The following is a 22,406-nucleotide window of genomic DNA, read 5'->3' on the forward strand; positions in this document are numbered from 1 at the left end:
ACATTGGCTTAATAGCTATTATTGTTATTCTTTTTCAGTTACATGTACCATATTATGTAGTAAAGTTTGAAGTTATTGCATATAGCAATTATTTTAAATCTATTTAACAATAAATATAGTTACTAATTACTAATACAGACAGTACAATTCTAGCTATATATGATCACTTTTCTCCGTCACTGTAGATAGATAGCAAGATAATATTGCATAGGGTTGAGAATAGTCACACAGTCTGTGGCAGTGCGATGGCGCGTCTGGGGTGCTTGGCGTGGGGTCACGATTCGAGTGGAAAGGGTGACGTTCGGTACGCCGGCTTTCCTCGGAGCCAGTCGGATGCTAAACGCGACGGGAGCTGGTTCTCCGCTTTCGCTCCGTTTCGGCCGTTATCGGTTTTCGTCGGATATTTCTGTTTTTTTTTTTTACGTACACTGACACAATCGTTGCATACGCGTTTCCGTCCCCAGGTGCTTGCATATAATTCAACGACGAATCGACAGATAATCTAGTGTTGGACAGAACGTGTGGCAAAAAAGGAAGGAGAGACAGGTCGTTGCACTTGCTACGGTATCGAGCGTCGCTTTATTAAATTTCAGCGTGTGATTTGTGTTTATCGACCGCGCCTCGATACCGTTACCCTTGACAGTACGACGTCTCATTACATTCCTTCCACGTTTAATGTTGATGATTACTCGTTTTGTGCTGTGATTTTTTACAAACTTCCAAACGATTCCTGTGAACAAACCACGATTTTAAAGTGCAAGAAATATCTGTGATATCCATCGTGAAACGGTGTTAAGTGTGAACGCGGGGCATTTAAGCCGACCTATTTATGTCTTAAGTGAATTGACTGAAAAACACGTCTGTACAAGTTCTAGTGAAGAAAGTGTATAAAGGACGTCAGTTGAAGGTGGTACTGTATTTCGACTCGTCTGTAGCCCTATCGACGCATCGTACGGCCTGACAGCCGCAGTTGGGGTCACAGTAGAAGCAGTTCGCACGAAAATTCCAGCGATTATGCGTACAGTGAGCGAAGCGATGAAACATCGTGCGATCAGCTGACTAGCTGAAATATTCGGCGGCCGTGAATACTCCGCCGGTAACGAGAATCGGCAGAGAACGAACAAGGATTCTCAGCAGCGGCAGGAACGATTATCTACCTGCTCGGTTATGACGTTCGGTACGCCGTTTCACACTGAGAAGTCGCAGTTTACCAGCGGTAACTTTGCCCGGTATGTTTCCCTTTTATTTGTTTCTTATTGGGTGTGTTAAACCGGTTTCGATCACCACCTGGCCGTAATGTTTCTTTTTAACGGAAACTAATATAATAATACAATGATCCATCGGCGAGTCATGATATATCTGAGGTTTTTTTTATTAATTGCCGTGGGGTTGTCACAGGTCGATCGTGCTATCTGCAAAGGTGTTAATTATGGTGATGCACATTGCCGTTCCATGATGTCCTAGAGAACACTTTATTAAGGATACATACTACACAATTTAGATCTTTAAGTTTATTATTGTTTTCCGATTTATTGTAATATCAATTAAAGAAGTATATTTCTTCTTGTAATAAAACGTTTATCTATTCACCTGTTTGTTTGGTTGCATCTTTTTTATGTGTATGAAACAAAGTTACTTATCGCGCTACAGCCAGCAGTAGACCGTGCTGCTTATAAGACTTTTATCAGTTACGATACGGCAGAACAGCTACCGTAAGTTAAGGGGCGTAACAAAACCTCTCGTTAATTGTAATAGAATAGTTATCGGTGGATCATAATCTTTATTCTGCTGTTAAAAATACTTTTTAATGTTACAACATACATTTTTATTAATTATGATAGTGTGACTACCGTTGAGTCTCATTGTTGATAGTTTTCTGTTAATTGAGTAGTGAAGTTTATACATTAATAACAAAGGTATAAATATTTTTATTAATTATAAGTATACTACTGATAATGGAAGTATACTATTTTCATAGTTTACAATTGTAAACAAATAGTGTTTATAAGTATCTGTAGCTTTTCTTTCATCATTATATTTTTATATTATTTTTGTACTATTTGTCAATGTTTTGTATAGGAATGTTTATAAATAGTTTATTCCTAATTTGTTTAAAGTGATCTTATTAATAATTTTTTTGGAATGAACTTGTATTTTCTTTACATTGCATAGCAGTAAACAATTATTATAATAGAAGTAGATATAATAGATAGGTTCTGAATTAAATTACGTATTTTTTATATTACTTAATCAATGTTAGGCAAATTAAGGATAGTATACAGAAAATGGCGTGCATACATAATTTTAAACAAATACTTTTTATCTTTTTTATTTACGAAACTACTGATTACTTCTTATATCTTTTTTGCTCAAAGTAATCCAATGTGTTTATGCTACATAAACTACATAACTAATATTTATTTTTATATAATGAATAGTTATTTTATTATATAAAGCAAGAGCATAACTTGTGCTACTAATTGTTTGTGTAAAGTGTTACAACTTGAAATGGCTCTTTTAAAAATGATTTTTTGGACAAACATAATATATTTTCTCGATACACAGGCGCTTGAAGAAATGCGAATGATTAACACGTGAATGATATAAATGATTATAAAAGCAAATGATATAATCAAATATCGAAGAAAAAAAACGTTTACTTAAAGTTTGTTTGCTGTTTCTTTTTATTTCATGGTTTTACAGCACGAGGATAATTTTATTCCACATTTTGTTCATTGTGAAAAATATGAAACAATTGTCTATACGATTATAATTTTCTGATTTGTAAATCACAAAGCGATGCGGGAAGCAATTAGAAGTTAAAGATCTCTGACGTCAGTTAAATGTATTCTTGCGATCACGTGCGCATGTGTCCGACTAATTTGGTTAGGGAAACCAGAACGTCATACGATCCCACGTATGCATAATTATTGATGTCCTTTCTCACCTGCATATAAGAAGGTCTCTGTTCCTGGATACATAAATACCGCTTGTATTCAAAATTTGCCAAGCAGATAGCTGAATGTTATTAATAACGACGGTGATTACACCGTAGAATAGAAATTAAGTTTTCATAAATACAAAATAAAAATAAAACTGGTTGGAAATGTCAAGGACTTATGGGACTGTCCAATAGAAGATTTATTGAAAACTTTAGTCAAATATTGAAATCATTAACAGTCTCATTAAAACAAAAAGTTCCATTCTTATGTACTAGTAACCAACAACATGAATCTTTTAAAATTAAACTTATCTCAGAACCCATACTTTATTATCCAGACTTCACGAAAGAGTTCATTCTTACCGCTAATGCAAGTAGTTTCGCAATAGGAGCTGTCGTGTCTCAAAAACATGGCTCACAAGATCTACCAATTGCTTACGCGAGTAGTACTTTAAATCAGGAACTTAAACCGGTATGATTTTGATACCGGTATTATGCCATCAAAGCTATACCGAAACCGATATATTACCCAAAACCGAAATAAATACCGGTATTCTTTCGGTTTCTATAAGGGTAAGGCTTACATAAGGTTGTAGGGCGAATATACAATGGAAAATACCGGTATAATACTTTTTACGTTTCGGTAAAAGTCCCTGCTTTAAATCGCGCTGAATCGAATTATTCTATTACAGAACGTGAATTATTAGCTATTGTATGGGCAGTCAAACATTTTCGTACTTACATTTCTGGCCGGACCTTTCAAATAATGACCGATCACCGACCTTTAACGTGGTTGTTTAACTTAAAGGGTCCGGGATCTCGTTTAATTCGTTGGAAACTGATATTAGAAGAATATCAATATAAAATAGAGTATAAACCAGGGAAAATTAACTCCAATGCAGAGCGTAAAGTCGAATTAGTCCTCCTTTTTAGGGCATTCGAGGGAATTTTTTGTAGTGATCCAGGTTTTCCGATAATTTAAGTATGCCTATTTTGTTAATTATTTTAAGTCAAAAATAATTCAGAAATGTCTACAGAAGCCGGTACTATGTAGCAAATTCGTGCTAGGCAAAGAACTCTTTTTTTTAAACATTCACGGCAATTTACAACCATTAAAAATTATACAATTTTATAACTATATACACTGTTGCATTCAGAAAACTCTCCTCTATCTTTCAAGGGTAAATTGTACTTTCTAGCGTTTTCAGTTTTTACATAATATGTCATTTTTCGCCAAAATCGGGTGTTTTTACAAAAGGTCATGTTTTTCAAAAATTGAGGGAGATGGAGAAATTCTGCTTCCGGCTTCGTGATCTGGACGGGAAACTCTATAAGGATCTCCTAATGGATTGGTGTTATTAAAAAGTTTTGCATAAAATAATTTAAACAAAAAACAGACAACAATATATAAACAACAATAAACAACACAGTAGTAAACGATAAACAAAAATAGTAACAATAATTATAAGACAGTGCATTCTATGCTAATAGGTAGTAATAGGAAATGCTTTTTATTGGAAGTTTTCAGCTAAACTGAGGTGTCGACAATAAAATGTTTTATTGACCGTCCGACTGTTGGACTGATCGATATCATACTAATGTTACAATGTTTCCTGACTTTCTTTGATCTTTACCGACAACTGATGGGTAACATATAACTTACTATATAACGCGAAAAACGTTATATCGGATTATGTTATATAACATTTTGTTTCTTGCGTTTCTAACAAGTTATATAACTTTGCCATATAACATGTTTTGTTATGTAGTAAAGACGTAGTTTAAGTTGGTTATTGTAACAAATTATAGAAACATGTTATATAACAATGTTTTGTTATATGTATAGTGTAGACGCAGCTTTAGTTTGCTCCGTTTAGGTACCCGATTGGAACATTTTGAATGGGAGAAGGTAGAACGCTGTTTCCCTAAATTTTCAAACGAACAAATATTACTATTAATATATTTCTGGATACTGTAATGAAACCAGCCATTAGCGAAATACCTGAAATATTTACAGGACCTTTCAAAGAATTAGAGGACGGTATAATTGGCCTAACATAAACAAGGATATTGCAGAGTTTATTAAACGTTCTTCAGTCTTGCCAAGAAAATAAATTCGTACGAGAAAGGAGGCGAAATGACCCTATTCTGAGCCCATACTATACCAATATAAGTATGTATACACAGAAGATATTCCAATAACAGAAAATGCATTTATTGCAACATTTTCCGACGATATTGCGATTCTGACTACGCATGAAAGTCCTCAAGTAATCTCTAAGTTACTGCAAAACAACCTCACTGCTATCAGAAGATGGCTAAAACTGTGGAGAATCAAAATCAATGTGAATAAATCAGTCCATGTAGCCTTTACGTTGAGGAAAACCTCATGTCCTCCAGTAACATTAAACAACACCACAAGCTGATACTATTAAATATCTGGGAATGCACCTAGATAGGAGGCTCACATGGAGACACCATATTTGGCGAAAAGTGAAACAACTTGGACTTCAACTATCCAAAATGTACTGGTTGCTAGGCCTTTACTCGAAACTAACTCTGAACAGCAAAATAACACTATATAAATGTATCTTGAAACCAATATGGTCATATGGTATCCAACTCTGGGGATCAGCGTCGGCCTCTAATATTGAAATACTAGAAAGATTTCAATCGAAAACATTACGCATAATAACAAATGCACCGTGGCATATGAAGGACCTCCCAATACTGACAATAAAAAAAGGAATTAAAAACCAAACAAGCAGACACTCCTACAACTTGACGCACCATCCAAATAATCTAGCAAAACAACTGCTTGAAGAACCCACAGACAATCGTAGACTCAAACGCTTCAAACCGTTGGACAATATCAACAGATTTTAAATCCACCAGATATGCCAGAAAGAACAAGAAGACATGGACCGCTGAGAACAATGTCTACACCATTTCATCCATTAGTCAGAGCAGACCGGGGTGCTGCAGCTGTTTTATTACCACTGCGGAAAAAGCGGTATCTCTGTCAAACACTGCCCCAAATGTGGGTCAACGTGGACCCCGAGAAAGCCCCGAATACATGGGGCAAGGGGGCGGAAGAAGAAAAAAAAATATAATAAAACAAAAAGAAAAGCATAGAAGAAGAAGAATAAGAAGTCGTCTTTTTGCCATCACTCTACCCACCGTCTACCGTAGCGAGTAGAAACCCGACATGAAAGGGTTGGTGTCAGTTTCCCCCGAAAAGTGTATTTGACTCTATATTGTGCATGTCGCATACTAGCGCAAAAACCATCCGCGTTGCCCGGAAAAATAAATTCTTTTAGTTTTATTCTTTTTGATACCAGGCATTGTAATTCATTCTTCCCTCGTACTTCCTTTTTTTTCCCCGGTCCTAACGTCTAGAAAGGGCTTTATAAATCATGTCTCTTTGGTGTATTGGTGATGGTTGTGTCTGTAACAGGTCAAGGAACAACATAGCAAGAAACATGTAAGTGTGATTCGGTACTGATTATGTGTTGTGGGAATCCTCGAGGAATTGCCAAAGCGCTAGTAAAATCAGATTACCCGTGGTGGAGTGAGACGTGCTGGTAGAGGCGTGTCCTGTGTCCCACAAGGGGGGGGGGGAGTTGTTACGCTGCATTTTTACCAGTTAACCGGACCACCCTCTTCCCTGCAGAACGCCGCTCACCGCATACAGTCGGTACATAAGCGCTCTTGGAGGAATCCTGAGAAATGTCAAATATTTAACCCTCCGAGCACGAAAATATGGTCACCGGTCCCTATGTCATTTCTGAACCCACACCGATATTCTACTACTACACAGCGACGGCGAGGCTCGAGCTCGAGTCCCTCACCGATATTACTACGCAGTGACGGTTGCTCGAGCTCGAGCTCGAGCCACCGTCACCATGTATACAATGTAATGATTAGCTGGTTCCACATTACATTTGGATTTTCGTGGTTCTCATTACACTAACTAGAATAAACATCTCGTGAATTATAAAACAAATTATATTTATTAGTCAATACTTCTGCAGCGTCTCGGCCCGGTCGTTCGCATGTAAACAAACATCGGTCGTTATTAGTGATGGGCACCATCGACTAAATTAAACTATCGACTAATGATTATTTAGTCGCAACGTACTATCGACTATTTAGTCGATAGTTTTTAGTCGACTGAAATTTTGCTTTATAGGTTATGTAAGATTATGTCATCAACTTTTCAGCACCATTGGTGTATTTACCTTTGGAAATGTATTAGTTCATAGATAGAATTTCAAAAATATAAGTGGTAAACAAGTTTTTTTAAACCATTACCAATATTCGATTATTTGTAAACTATTTAATATTGGCACTTAAAAAATTAACTGCTCTAAATTTTTTATGAAAATCAATTAGGTTATAAGCAATAATTTGCACAGTTCTTGGTATTGCATAAAAAAATATATGGAAAAATTACAATTCGTTTGCATCGCGAAGAAAATAATCAAGATCCAGTCAATAGCGATCAATAGCTCGATAGTTCGAGTGTGTCGCTTGAAGCGACTAAATTTAATCGACTAAAGTAGTCGCTTCAAGCGACTAATATTACTCGCCTGAAAGTAATCGCTTCAAGCGACTAATATGAGTCGCCTGAAAGTAATCGCTTCAAGCGACTAGAGTAGTCGGCGATTGAAAAAATTAGTCGACTGAAAGTAGTCGTTGGTTACTAATCGACTTAGTCGATAGTTTTTAGTCGATGGTGCCCATCACTAGTCGTTATGCGATTTATGCGACAGCTCCGTCACTGCGTGCGTGTCGCTCTCGAGACCGTGTGTCCCCACTCCTGACTCTGTCACTGTGTGCGTGTCGCTTTCGACACCGCGTGTCCCCACTCCTGACTCTGTCACTGTGTGCGTATCGCTTTCGTGAACGCGTGACCCAGGGACCGTACTCGGAGGGTTAAATAGGGCCTAATCGCATCTTTTTCCGCGCCGAGCATCTGTGCATAATTACAGGGCCGTAACGAGCGTTGGGCGATACCCGAATCTGGAACCGCTTTCCCCCACCTTGACTGAGAGCCGCTATAAGATGTTGGGAATCGGAGTATCCGATCATTTGGAAAAGGGCCTCCCGCTCTACGAGGGGACCACACTGCAGAACCACGGTGAAGGAGCGTACATCGCGAGGCAGCTCGGCCGACTGCTGAGTACCACAAAATAGAACCACGAGAGGCAGTAACCCGATGCCTCCCTCCGTACAAGACTACCAACGGAGGTAGCAGCGGGAGACATCTTGAATAAAAGATCATAAGCGCGTCCAGGCGACCGAAAGCCGTCCTTGTGGCATTATTCCAGGGGACCCGGAAATATTGGCGAAGAAATCGTCAGGTCCTGAGGTCTCTTCAGAAAGGCGACGTTGCTAACGACCAGCGGATACTCGGATTATCGTCTGTAGACAAACGGTTCTCTTGAAAGAAGTCATGTCGTTCTAACAGAATATTTAAAACATTACCTAGAGCAATATGAGGACTGGGATCTTTATATACCCTTTACGACATATTCATATAATATTAGGGGTACCCATAAGTAATCAATTATTTTGCATTCATAGACAAAATTTTTTATTTAAATAACATTTTTATTTTTTAATCGATTATATAATAACCGTCATTATCGATAACTTGTAGGAAATAGTAAAAAATTCACGAAGCGTCTCGATAAGCTGGAACTTGCTTACGTTAAGTTGACATCTCCTTGTTCGATTATAGTTACAAGGAACGGCCACACTGAAATATTCATTTAATAATTCATATCTACACCTGAACGCGTTACGATATTTCATGTCTTCTATTCATCATCGCGATTCATTTAGATTTAAGTCACACTCATCCAGAAAAATATGCAACGAACAGAGGGGTAATCTCGAAACAGCCTCCAGAGACTATTTCGTGTCTAAGATGGGAGGTGTTACAGCCTGTAGTTTCAGAACCTCTTTCCGTAGCACTTTCTCACTTTCGTGCGTGGAAGAACGAACGGCAGTGGGCTGAGTGACAGTGGTCATTCAGCTGTACGGTTTCGGGATTCTGCGATAACCCCTACCTTGTGCGACGCGACTTTGCGATTACGCGCGGCCTAACAGGCAAGTTACGTAAGCCACCGGACCACGAAGTGATCGTCCGAAACGGTGATAACGAATCCCGCGAGTGCAGCGAGCCTGTTTAGCAACGGCTCCGAGCGCTAGCGAGTCTTCCGCCCTTCCGACACACGAAATCCCGACTGAAAGCGTGAATGAATTCATCATTCATCTCCATCATCGTTGGTATGTTAAGATTTATTTGTATCTTTCATTGTATTAGTTAGAATATATCTTTGTTGTTATCAAGGACGCGAGTGATTTCCTATCCCTCCCATTTAAGTGATCTTGAAATATCCAAAGTATCTCCACCTGCAGAAAAACTATTAACGCCATCCGGTGGCTCTCTTCGTACTGTGCAATTTTGGTTCAACAAATATTTCTGTGAAACTTATAGTTTCGAAGATATCTGAGGTAGTGTTGTATAAAGCTCGAGTCTTTGAAGCTACAAAGCTTAGCCTTAAAGACTGAGTCTTTAAGGCTACAATCATATGAAGCTCGAGGCTCAAGGCTCGAGCTCCAAGGCTCGAGTCGTCGAGGCTCGAGGCTCGAGTTTCAAGGCTTTGAGTAGTCGAGGCTCGAGCCTCGAAGCTCGAGGCTTTTATGTTTAACACGTTCACTGCTGAGCGTGTTTCTGCTGGTTTTGTCTTCAGCGTCAAAGAGTGATTGCCCATTAGAATCATATAATAATATATTACACAATATGATTATATGTATTGTGCAAACTTATCATGCGTAGTAGATTAATCTTGCTGCCGGTCATCTATGACTCCCACGGCGTAAGAGTATGTTTCCAGTCGATCAGATAATACTATATTTTGAACATTACAGACAAATTTTGAGCAATGTTTCATTTCGTCTACTATTCAATGGTTATTTTGTTTCATTTTTCATTTCCCTTTCTTGGTATCAATCTCTCATGTGTTTGCAGTCATCGCTGTATTTTTTAAAAACTGTATAAAGTATAATATTATAGATTTAGTGTAAATTCCATTATTTAACACTTAAGGGTTCTAGAGGGTTGAACCTTAAAGCTTCAGACTTAATGTGGAATAACACAGTGACGATTGGCAAAAATTAAGTTTTTTATATATATACTTTCAAAGTATAATTTTTCGAAAATATTCTACCAGAATATTAAGTCGAATATCACGTGAATAACGAAAAAAATGTCCCAACTTTGATCAATGAACCGTGAACAAATTGAGAAATTATTTTGTTCGACGCGTAACATCCTATGACTCGTATATCTTGCTCAAGTATACATAGGTATTTTGTAATAAAAGAAAATTTAACGTATTGTCCAAAATATATATTTGATCACCCTATTAATAATAGTTTAATGAGGTTTGGGTGTTGCAGAACTAATTTATAAAAACCACGCTTTTCTGGACGTTTTTGGATTATTCCCCCTTGAATCTTTAAAAGCTTGAGATTCGTGTAATATCAGAGTTAAAAACTAAAAATTTTTAGGTTAAGTTTTAAGGCTTCGAAAATTCAAGGTCTGTACATTACTTCACTACATACAATTTATACGACTCGAGCCTTCAAGCTTAAAGGCTCGAGCGTTAAAGACTCGAGCTTTCACGACTCAAGCTTCGAACCTTGAGGGTTCGAGCCTTTAGGGTTTGAACCGCGACTCGAGCTGTTAAAGCTCAAGACTCGAGGCTCATTTTAACAACACTAATCTGAGGTGGTAATAGTTATTGTTCCACCTTGTATACAAAGAATTTAAAATTGCTTACATTTTGACAATATTTTCACTTCGTATAGAATATAAGTCGTTGCGGGCCACGAAAGTACATGTCGCGGGCCGCATGCGGCGCCTGCTTCGGGGGCTTTAGAAGCCCACGTGTCACGTACCGGCTGACTCCTACGATAAAGAAGGGATCGCTGCTATCACAGCGCAGGGACGACCACTATATGTGTGGTATCGGGAATGTTTGGGGTACTCGGTACATATTTGTGTACGTAGCTTCAAGAGACATTTTTAGCCGTTAGACCAGGGCGTTTTGCGAGGCGAGGACCGGATAAAGGCCATAAAAATGAAAGCGAGCTTGACCTGCGTTGGGTTGCGAGCGATGACGGGGTTTGGCTCGTCGGCAAAGGTTTGCTGGAGTCAAGGATGTTTATGCCCTTATTTGGGCATAAGAAAAGGTATCGAGAGGGCAAGCGTGGGGTAATGTGGGGTAGGTTAGTCTTTCGGGGAGGACAGTTGAGTGTGGAAGTTGGTAGTGAAAAGTTGTGGCTCATGGAATCAGTATTGTAGTTTACCTTTAGTCGTCTTAGTCTATATTTAACATACTATTTAATATTTGTAACGCTAGTTTTATTTTCTTTTAAAATAAATATATGTTTGTTTTTTTTAATTATATGTGATACCACATATGCCATCTTTCGATCCACGTGGCACTTATGTCCGTCGTCTGATCGGGCACCACGGGAGTCGAGTATATCGCGGTCTTACAGGCTAGTAGGGCTTATGGGTTGTCGTTAATAATATTTGCGTAGGAGATCGGCGCGGCGCTTGGAATACAGCTTGTACCAGGGATCCTCGATACAAATGTTCTCCAAGTCTGGGAGATCGGGTAGCATTGTTACTTTCCTCACCTTCCACTTGAAATGATCCAACGGGACTGGAGGACTGAAGGCGGATGATGATTTAACAGGAGATTCCTCCCTAGAGATGGCCTGTGGCTGGCTCTGGATATCAATTTCCCGGAATTCGGAAACAACTTCAGGCGGATATATTCTTGATACCGCAGGTTCGTATAATTGCCGAATCAGACGGCGTAATTCCGTTTCTCGGCCGGCGCGTCGTGTTTTCGGCATTGAGCGATTGAAGATACGTTTTAATTATTGAGATTCGTTACTCGCACCTTCGATAACGAGTGTCGTTATTTCCGGCTGGGTGTCCTTTATACAACGAGCGGAACGTCCTCTCTGAAGCGCAACATCGGAGACCATGAGCGGGACAGCCTCTCTATGGTCTATGGTGAGTACCGTGTCTCTTCATATACTCATGCGTAATTTTACCTATTATTATCTATACTGTGACTCGTTATTCGCGCCTTCAATAACGAGTAACGTTATTTATGGTGGAATGTCTTTGCGCAACGAGCGGAACGTCCTCTCTGAAGCGCAAGATCAGAGACCATGAGTGGAAGGTCCTCTCTATGGTGTTTGGAGAGTACCAAGTCGCTTCATATATTCATGCGTGATTTTACTTGTTGCTCGTGTGCCGTTGAGGGGAACGGTACTATATAAAATGAGTGGACGCTAATTTATATCGACCACTAATAGATATACTCTATGAAATTAGGATGGATGGCAAAGGATACAAAAAGATTTAATTTTACCTTAACTTTTAGAATACAATTACGCTATTGAAAGTAACTACACCGGAAAATAGAATACTATAAATTCGCATGTTAGCGATTCCCGGACAAAAGTCGTCGACGAGTGCTCGCGCTGTCGTATTTATACCTAACCCTCGGTGTCGAGGAGTATCTGCATCTCGTGGCGGCGGATCTTCCCCTCGAGCGGTGGTCACTACCTTCGCGGAAGAATCGTTACGTCACATAGTGATAACGCTGAGGCTAGCGATAGCTTCTTCGCTCGCATGTGCTCATTCATGCGTCTTTGAATTTACGCTCGTCGCCGCGCGACAGTATGACGAACAATATGGAATCCTTTTTCCTTGATATATGCAACGTGGCTCTGCCGGTCTATTCGCTACGCTTGTCTTACAATATACTGGCTTATACTACCTAGCAATTTTAACTTATACGCCTATGCATACAGGGTGTAACAAAAATGTTGTCCGACCCGGAAATGACGTACTTGGGGGGTGAATTGGAACAAGTTTTTCATTAGCAACAATGTAATCTGAGGCTTCGTTACCGAGATATTAACGAAAAACCCCGACCAATCAGAGCGCGTGTTTGCCAGCCGAGTTCCCGCGGTAGCGTTCGCTACAAATCGCAGCGCGTAGCTACCGCTAGCGCGGGAACTCGGCTGACAAACTCGCGCTCTGATTGGTCGGGGTTTTTCGTTAATATCTCGGTAACGAAGCAAAATGTATTCGAAAGTGTGGAATCTCTACTTTTAGATGCTGTTCGAAGATTTCAACTGCGTTTCTTTTTGTCAAAGTTATAGCTACATAAATAGCACTCCGAATTTTTTTTTTAATTTAGTTCTACTTTACAGTGTTACATGGGCTGAATAAAATTTTATATACAAGTTACATTTATACTAGTCAAAAGCGATCTTCCTGTGTAAAATGAGTGATCGTCGATTGTTTTGCGATTTTTGTTGGCCGAGTTCTTCAACTTTGAAGCAAAATCATCTTTTTGAACATATTTGCCTCTAGGAAGCGAAGGAATCATTCTAGAATACTCAATATAAAAGGAATAGAGACCTTAAGATCATGATATAGTGGTCATCCCCTTTCGAGATTCAGCGAGTTAAAATAAATGGAATATTTGAAATTTTTAACCCATTTTCGAAAAGACCTGGTACACCAAAATATTAATCAAATCGAAAAAGCAGAAGATACATCAGCAAGAGGAATGTCTGATCGGTTCTCGACAGAAAGAGATCCGCTTCCATTGTTATCATATACGTATAGCCTCGTCATTTGTTCGATACGAAAACGTTTTCATGAAAGCATTGACAAAGCCACGACGTTTCAATTCCGTATTTCGTTCAAATATTAGCAGACAATTGTACGGGGACACAATGACGTGAATATATGTAGAATATACAGTAGACAAAGACAATAATATGAAGGAAGGTACAAACCAGCGAGCACAGCGCCGAAAAGCATGAAGAGAAACCCGAATGCTAGAAGAGCAATTTGACAATTCGCAGCTATTCGACTCCAGCTACCATCAGGTCACTAAGACTGATCTCTCTATTCCTTTTTTGTTGAATGTTCTGGGATAATTCCTTCGTTTCCTAGAAGCAATGAAATTCAAAGGGATGATTTTTGCTTCAAAGTTGCATTGGAAAGTAGAACAAAATTGTTCAAAATTTTCCGAGTGTTATTTATATAGCTATAAATTTGACAAAAAGCAACGCAAGCTATAATCTTAAAAAACAATCTGAAAGTAGAGATTTCACACTTTCGAATAAATTTTTAAAGATATCGATACCATTATTTTTGTCGGAGTTATGACTATTTAAACTTGGCCCTATTTTTCGGGTTCGCAGAGGTGATCCCTTTATTTTTTTGCTAGGTGTAGTGTCCGAGATAAAAATTTATAAGGATACCCTGGGTTCACGCAGAAAAGGTAAAAGTTGCAAACTTTGATGACCTGTATTTTTTATATAAATGTGATACCAACAAAATGATGACTTAACCCTCTCCCCCACCCCAATTTCACGTGGACTACATTATATTTAATTCTGAACAAAATCCCTGACATCGAGTGCAAAAAGTGATCGATTTGACGTGGAATGCTTCTTGTAGCCCTATAGCCTCCGTATCTGAGATACTCGTATGTTGGGAATGTCGAAAACTGGCCCAATCATCGTTTTGCTAGAAAGATGTGTTACTCGTCATGAATGTGTCTCCATTTTTATTCCTGTTAAATGGTATTTCTAAGCTATCAATGAAAATTGTTATGTAAACAGATAGAAACAGTTCTATCCCTTGAAATTTTTGACTGGTGCTATCGCCATTTTTTATGACTTTCGAAGAAATATCGTGACTTACGCATAATTTAGTACTCAATAATAAATTGACTAAAAACAATTGACTAAAAAAGTTATTTTTCGGTGAATTGTTGCAGGCCCAGCGCGATGGCGGATGAGGAGGGTACGCTCAGCGGTGGACTTGGTGCGAAATTAAAATGTCCGACTCCTATATCGCGATTAAGGGTGGAAAAGATCGAGGGTGGCCTGATGGTAGCTGGAGTCGTAATAGCTGCGAACTGCCAAATTGCTCTTCCAGCATTCGGGTTTCTCTTTATGCTTGTCGGCGCTGTGCTCACTGGTTTGTACCTTCCTTCATATTGTCTTTGCCTACTGCATATTCCACATATATTTACGTCATTTTATCCCCCACAATTGTCTGCTAATATTTTAACGAGCTAGGGAATTGAAACGCCATGGCTGTTCGTAATGTTTTCATGAAAACGTTTTCGTGTCGAGTAGAGACGAGTCGGATATGATAAAAATGGAAGTGGAACTCTTTCTGTCGAAGACCTATCAGAATTGTTTTATTTAGCATTCCGTAAAAGGTAATTTAAGAAGCACAAGCAGGAGTTCACATGAGAATTCCTGATAGACGTTCTTGTTAAATTTTACTTAAGTGAAAATGTTTATTTGATTTAAATGAAAGCATAGGTATAACAAAAATGTTGGAGAACCCGGAAATGGGAGACTCGTTAGGTGATTTGAAACAAGTTTTTCCTTATCAGAAATGTTATCAGAGGCTTTGTTAATGAGATATTAACGAAAAATCGTGACCAATCAGAGCGCGAGTCTGCAGGCCGAGTTCCCCCAGTAACGTTGGCTATGCGCTGCGATTGGTAGCCAACGCTACAGCGGGAGCTCGGCCGGTAGACTTCCGCTCTGATTGGTCGTGGTTTTTCGTTAATATCTCGTTAAGAAAGCCTTGGATAACATTTTTGCTAAGGAAAAACTTGTTTTAAATCACCTCACGAGTCTCCCATTTCCGGGTCCTACAACATTTTTGGTACACTCTGTATTGTACTTCGCATGAACGCCATGCGTGAATTCGAGTAAAACGATACGATAATAATGGTATCCCGAGTTTTATAAAATGATGATCTGATCAGGTAGTAGCGATCCCCAGCCATTCTACATTGTCACATAAATGAGGTCTCGTTTAATATCGGGAAAAGGGGATCATTCACACGTAATTTATGTCCACTTCGTGCATTTTGTAGAAACGAGGGACTTGCTGCTACGAAAAGATAGCAATTACCGCTAAATTGTTTCTGTCGGCAGCGAGAATATTGCCGCGAGAACGTGATTAGTATTTTTATATTTTGTTCCAGCTGCTTCCTATCGAGGACCTGGTGAAGACGAGGACAAGGATTCGTATGCAGCTAGGATCGCGTTCACAGGGAACTCGCGTATCCTCGGCCCGATTTGTATCGTGGTGGGTGCACTCATGCTTACTCTAGGAGTGTTACTATGCATGCTCACCAGGAGGGCGAGGAAAACAGAACGTAGGGTCGGCTTCCATTGCCCTCTTCATGGGGATTTTTACCCCTTAAGTCCTGTCCAGGGTGTCAAGATGCTGGGTAAGTTAAAACATTTCTACCAGGGTGTCTCTTATTAACTGTCGATAAATGTTTTTTTAAAGACTTTTTTCACGGTACCATTCAAAGTAGTTCCAGTTAGTAAAAAAAATAATCTGTGTGAAATTTGAGCTCGATTGGATAAGGGGAAATGGTGCCTCCGAGCCCTTAAACATTTACATAATTACTTAAAGGCACGCAAAGTTAATTTATTCGTTTCACCTCTAAGTTATTATTTATATAAAAAAATATGTCACATAAAAGTTTCAGATCTAGAGAAGGAGCATCTTTGATCTTCTTGTCCTTGTTATCGGACGTCAAACGAGTTTCGAAGAAACAATAACAAAATGCTTGGAAAGAATTGTAAAAATTGTATTTCAATTTTGAGAATTGAAATGTGCCTGTGAGTGACAGGGGAGTAAAATGATTAGAGTCACGTTATCGTTGCTCGTGCAACTCTCGTGGTCCTCGATGGTGCTCGAGCAACTCTCTGTTTTGGACTGCCGTTTTCGTGTCTTCATGTCTCAGTAGTCGTTAACGAACCCTTAAATATCCCCCCCGCCCCTTGTCAGTGTCGGGGAGCCTTCAAACACTCGTTTATGATTTACTGTACTACCGTCGCGTCCTAGTGTCCAGAAACGAGCATAGTCAGTGACCTTATATACCAAATATTTTCCTGACAGGTCCAAATTCACGGCGTCTTGTACACCCCCAATATCCATCGCATGAGATATAATAAATGGAAAATCGTATCTTAATAGTTTCCAATGAAATACATCAAGGTCATTAAAAAGTCAATTTACTTACTATACACCTACCTCCTGAACATTAATCGATAATAAAGAAGTTGTCACTATGATTACAAATATCCCACAAATTGGCGCAAAAGCTTAAGCAAATGCCTCTTACAGTACTAATATTTAATCTAATCTAATGTCCGCAGGTATGTCAGGTAAAGATGTTAGCGGATGGTCAAAAATTCCCTGCCTGAAGGGACGTTCCTCATGTAAAAATGAAAGTGCATCTGGCGGTGCACATGCTAGCCCACCACAATGTCCACACTCCGTCTTAAGTAGCACGCGAAGTTCGGTGAGCAGTTCGCCTCTGAGTCCGTGTCCAACACCCATGCCATTTTTGGTTACTTCGGGTTCAGTCAGGTAAAATTATAGTCTCTTTTACATTGTTTTTCCAAATTACAAATGGACCTATAATATTATTTGAACATTTTATTGTCCGATCATACTACTAGGTGATCACCTACTACCAGATACCTAACCCCAAAGTCCACTTTATAAACCTGGTGTAATGTAGACTTAAAAAAGTTAAACTTGAATTAGTCGCAGGAGTGAATATAGAACGTGCACCATATTTATGTGTATTTTGCAATCTTGTGATTCAAATTGATGTGAATGCAACGTTCTGTTTCAGTAGCGGGATGGTGCAAATCGTTGGTGCTAATTTATCGCCAGACCAAACATTCGGATCGATTCGTTCGCTATCGGTGACTAGAGAAGTTGCCAGCTTTCCTCTATCAAGGACACCTACGCCACCTAGGGAACACAGGTGGGTAATTTTCTTTCATTTGTGGCGTTCTGCAGTTGCGTGGAACATATAATACAGGGTGTAACAAAAATGCTGGAGGACCCGGAAATGGGAGACTCGTGAGGCGATTTGAAACAACTTTTTCCTTAGCACAAATGTTATCCGAGACTTCGTTAACGAGATATTAACGAAAAACCCCGACCAATCAGAGCGCGAGTCTGCCGGCCGAGCTTCCGCGGTAACGTTGGCTACCAATCGCAGCGCGTACCCAACGTTACCGCGGGAATTCGGCCGGTAGACTCGCGCTCTAATTGGTCGGGGTTTTTCGTTAATATCTCGTTAACAAAGCCTCGGATAACATTTGTGCTAAGGAAAAAGTTGTTTCAAATCATTCCAGGAACCCTTCATTACCGGGAGTCGAAGCTATTTTGGGACACTCTGTATAGATTCTCAACACGCCTCATAGCACGTGTAGGACCCTCTTATTACGAATGCAAAACGGAGATGAGACGGAAACGAAAACAAATCATATTCTAGCACACTTCCGGGTGAAAACAAAAACTATGTGTTTTAATCACTGATTTAACACTCTCAAATAAACAATAAAAATTCGTATCAATTTCTACTAGTCTTGAATATGAGATATTGTAATCGATTATTTTCAATTTCAGGCCCTCCATGCTGACGAACACAGAGCATCTAGGAAACGTAAGCAGCCCAGTCAGAGAAGCGTTACCCAGACCGAAAGTACGTGTAGTGGCGCCATCGCACCGACCTCAATCAACTCTTGTGATGACGAACGTCGTCACTAATGGATCAGCGAATCGCAAATCGGTTAGCATACTGCTTCCCGAGCACTCGAGTGGATGACCCCTACAGCAACACGGCTTTGTGCATCGTTGCGATAAGGAACACCCATCAATTTAGAATCGACAAGAACCGAGACGACGAGGGAAACGAAGTGGGATCGATTGCTCAACGAAAAGACAAAAATCGAATAATTTTTGTCGGGCAATTGATTGTCCAGTTTTTAAGGGAGTCGGTTATGGCGTACTTTTCAGCCACAAGTAACTCTTAAGAAACCCAGACGGTCTGATTCTAGTTTCAGTGAACGATGCTTGCATACGATGTTGGCAGCTGGATCTAACAATAAGCCTAGGTAATATCGTCGGCAGTAACTGCAGGATCTGGATTGGACGGAGTAGATGGGCTAACGATCTGTTAATTCATTATTGGCAGAGATTCATTTACCAACTCCGCTTCTCAACATCGAAATAAGAGGGTAATTAATGACAGGGACAAGTTGTCAAGTAATTACCTTAGACCACGGTCGTACACACTCGTCCGGAAACTCCCGTGATAAGGGTGATTCCTTAAAGACGCCAAGTGTACTTTTGAACTTTGCCACGAAGCGAGGGCACTACTGTCTTATGGTTCAGTCATGGACCTAGGAATTGGACCTTGCTCTCCGTGTTCTAATTCCTAGGTCCATGGGTTCTGTCGCGGTCGTATACATTCCCTGTGGCGTATCAGAACGCATGCGCCTATTCTTGCGTTTAAAAAATGCATAGACATATATAATAGACTGCGCGGTCTTATGGTAGGGATGAAGCGAGACCGAAGGACAGAAGTAGCGATGGAGTCATTCCTCTTTCGTTCACATATCGCAGAAGGAGGGGAGAAAGCGACTGGAGGGCGATGAGGAGAAGGAATAATGCGCGCATGTAATGCCTCCACACAGCCGTAGAAGAATTCCCCACCAACAGCCCCATTAGAAAGAGAAGTCTGTGACTCCATGTATTATCTTCTCACTCTACTGCCAACCTCATCCCTACCATAAGATCGCGCAGTCTATTTGTATATGTCTATGAAAACATGACGTACGTACAATACGATTGTAGCGCTGTGTGGTTAGCGAAAGATTCACGAAACTTTCGTTCTTCTTTACGGGATTACCCCCACCACGGGAGTTTCCGGACCTGTGTATGCGACCATGCCTTAGATTCTCGGCTGATCCGTGTTTTCTTGCGAAACTATAGTTTCTTTTGATTCGAGAACAATGATTTATTTCTTGTCACAGAGAGTAGAAAATAGAGACAAAAAAAGCAGTACATCGCAAGGTTTATGCTAAAAATCTTGTTTGAGACATGTATCAGGAAAATATATTCTTTTAAAAATACCGTTTTGTGATCTGCTGAAGACGTCGGTGTTTTTGTTGTCCAAGGAGTTTTTGACATCGGGCAACATACTCAAATTTATGCACCGCGAGAGTATACTTACAACAGATATTTTTTTCTGAGACTATTCGATAACAGATTTTGAAATTGAGTGTTCATATGGGCGAAAAGATTGCATTTAGGTGTATTCTACCGACGGAAAAAGAATGACTCTATAAAAATGCAAATTTTGATGTTGTATTTCACATTTTTATAATATTTTAATCATCACGTTTTACATGTCACGGACAAAATTTGGAATTTCTAACTTTAAACGGTTGTATTTAAAATTTCACTTCCACGTCACCGGAAGCAATATAAAAATAAACTCTGTCGATTTCTTGCCAATGTACTCCGGCTTATAAATCATGAACATTTTTAAACATCATTAACAACAGTCTTTAATTGTGTGAGTGATGTATATAACCGCTCAAGAATGTAAAAATACATATGTCTTAGACTGACGGGAAAAAATAACTGTTAAATAAATCATCATTATCATTGTGGAACATCTTTCATTTCTTTAGATAGATATATAGCTGAAACGAATGTTAATAAATGGTATTATGATTGACAGTACGACACGAAAAAGATACGAATTTTCAAACGAACATGATTCTTCCTTATCCAGACTTTTCTTAGATTGATAGACGGTAAATGCAGAGATTATTCGATGCCAATAGTGAAAACATGGTTCACACGTGTTTATCATGATAAAATGATTTCCTATACGAACAACAATTTACGTTCATCGGTTTATGAAACTTAAATTGTCTTCGTGTCGATTACAGACTTACTTATTACTTGTTACTTCGTTTTGTTCGTTATTCGAGATTTTAGAGGATTTAATGTATTTAACTGCCTGATAATAGCTAGCTATAATCTTTGCCCTGATAGTTAAGTAAAATCGGTTGAAACGGAGTGGGAGAGGAAAATAAGACTCTCAGGATTCGTTTTAAGTCGACGCTCTAAGACTCTAAGAGATATTACTCGATCAATATATGGAAATGGAACTCTAAATTATCCACGTGGATTATCCTCAGATAGCACATGACGCCTTAAAGACACCAATTTTACGGCTACTTTAGGTCTAAGGCGCCTTCAAGCCGTCTTCAAGGTATTATTAGACGTCATGTGCTATCTGGATCGTGGATGTTAATTACACATTGTCTTTAAGATTATAGACTTAAGGTAATAGTATGTATTATGCTCAGAAATGAATGCCTGCTCGGTAACGGCCTCAGAAGTGAATTGAAATGTTTATTGAACCTTACGAGTCGTCTCAATTCATTTTGTGAGTTTGTATCGTTGACTGCACAAATATAGTGACATTTTTTAAACCTCATAAAAGAACGCATCGTCGATGCGTATAATAGTTCCAGGTATCGTTGTAACCTACTAATGAGTTACTGTATCATAATAAATAGTGTGTGCCATTCTATCGTGCAAGAATTATCGAAGGGCCTTGTAGACAGCATGATCTGCCCATAGCCATCCAGACATAACTCGTATTGGATTGAATGTAAAGTTTTCGCATTTTTTTGTCATTAGTTACGATGGAGTATTTCAGTAGTAAATACTTTGGTAATTATGCGATGAGTTCCGACAATTATTGTCGACTTAAATCATCGGCATCCATTGTTTTTTCCACAATCTCTGAAACCATATTAGACACATTCAAACCTACCGACTAGCTCCTTCATACATTTCATAAATACTTTTTACTGTTTAAAAAAATAAAGCAATTAGTTGACGTTTTCAGATGCTTTTTGCAACAAAGAAGAGGAGCGGCAAGCTCACAACCCAGATAGCACACGACGATGTGTTATCTGGGAATTGAATTGTAAAGGAAGCACGTGACAAAACAGAAGACGAGATGACGAAAATAAAGAAATTATTGTTATCGAATAATGTAATTATTTGTTATAGTGACATCTCGCAGAAGACGCAGAAACTTTCCATTCAACCCAATAGAATACCACAATAGGCAGTGTGATATACCGGTGACCATCCACGCATAATTAACGAAACATCACACTAGTTCGTGTAACTTATCTGTGACTCACTGAACATAAAAAAATCATGGTATCATAAAAAATTCTTCAATTAAAAATGCACACACATGTAGTAGGTTGTACTGCATGAAATGGCCGATATTCGAATATTTAATTATCACGATTAGTAAATTAAATATGATCTACAGTACATCATCGATGAGTGTCAGAAGGCTCCTCAGCACTGAACATTAAATATTCCATAAATTAATGGCCATATACGCCTGTAACAAATATTATTGGTTTCAAAATTCCAAGTTTTGTCACT

At 39.1% G+C, this 22,406-nt stretch overlaps 1 protein-coding gene across 2 annotated transcripts; it reads left to right on the forward strand.

Moving 5' to 3' along the window:
- Positions 1 to 347: 347 nt before the first annotated feature.
- LOC107189731 lies at positions 348 to 19,003 on the forward strand. Of its 2 annotated transcripts, none has more exons than XM_015578336.1 (6): positions 348 to 1,229; positions 14,848 to 15,050; positions 16,081 to 16,329; positions 17,270 to 17,483; positions 17,755 to 17,889; positions 18,540 to 19,003. In XM_015578336.1, exons 1-6 carry the CDS (start codon positions 1,168 to 1,170, stop codon positions 18,736 to 18,738), a joined length of 1,062 nt encoding a protein of 353 aa, XP_015433822.1. In that variant the 5' UTR covers positions 348 to 1,167; the 3' UTR covers positions 18,739 to 19,003. The 2 variants fall into 2 exon arrangements, with proteins under 2 accessions (XP_015433822.1, XP_015433823.1); XM_015578337.1 differs by having other exon boundaries at positions 17,758 to 17,889.
- Positions 19,004 to 22,406: the final 3,403 nt, after the last annotated feature.

Source organism: Dufourea novaeangliae, unplaced genomic scaffold, assembly GCF_001272555.1.
Source record: "Dufourea novaeangliae isolate 0120121106 unplaced genomic scaffold, ASM127255v1 scaffold162, whole genome shotgun sequence".
NCBI lineage: Eukaryota > Metazoa > Arthropoda > Insecta > Hymenoptera > Halictidae > Dufourea > Dufourea novaeangliae.

Coding starts and splice junctions, on each gene's coding strand:
- LOC107189731 (XM_015578336.1), top strand. CDS start 1,168: ATGACGTTCGGTACGCCGTTTCACACTGAGAAGTCGCAGTTTACCAGC. Junction 16,330..17,269: donor CCAGGGTGTCAAGATGCTGG/GTAAGTTAAAAC, acceptor TAATGTCCGCAG/GTATGTCAGGTAAAGATGTT. Junction 17,890..18,539: donor ACGCCACCTAGGGAACACAG/GTGGGTAATTTT, acceptor TTTCAATTTCAG/GCCCTCCATGCTGACGAACA.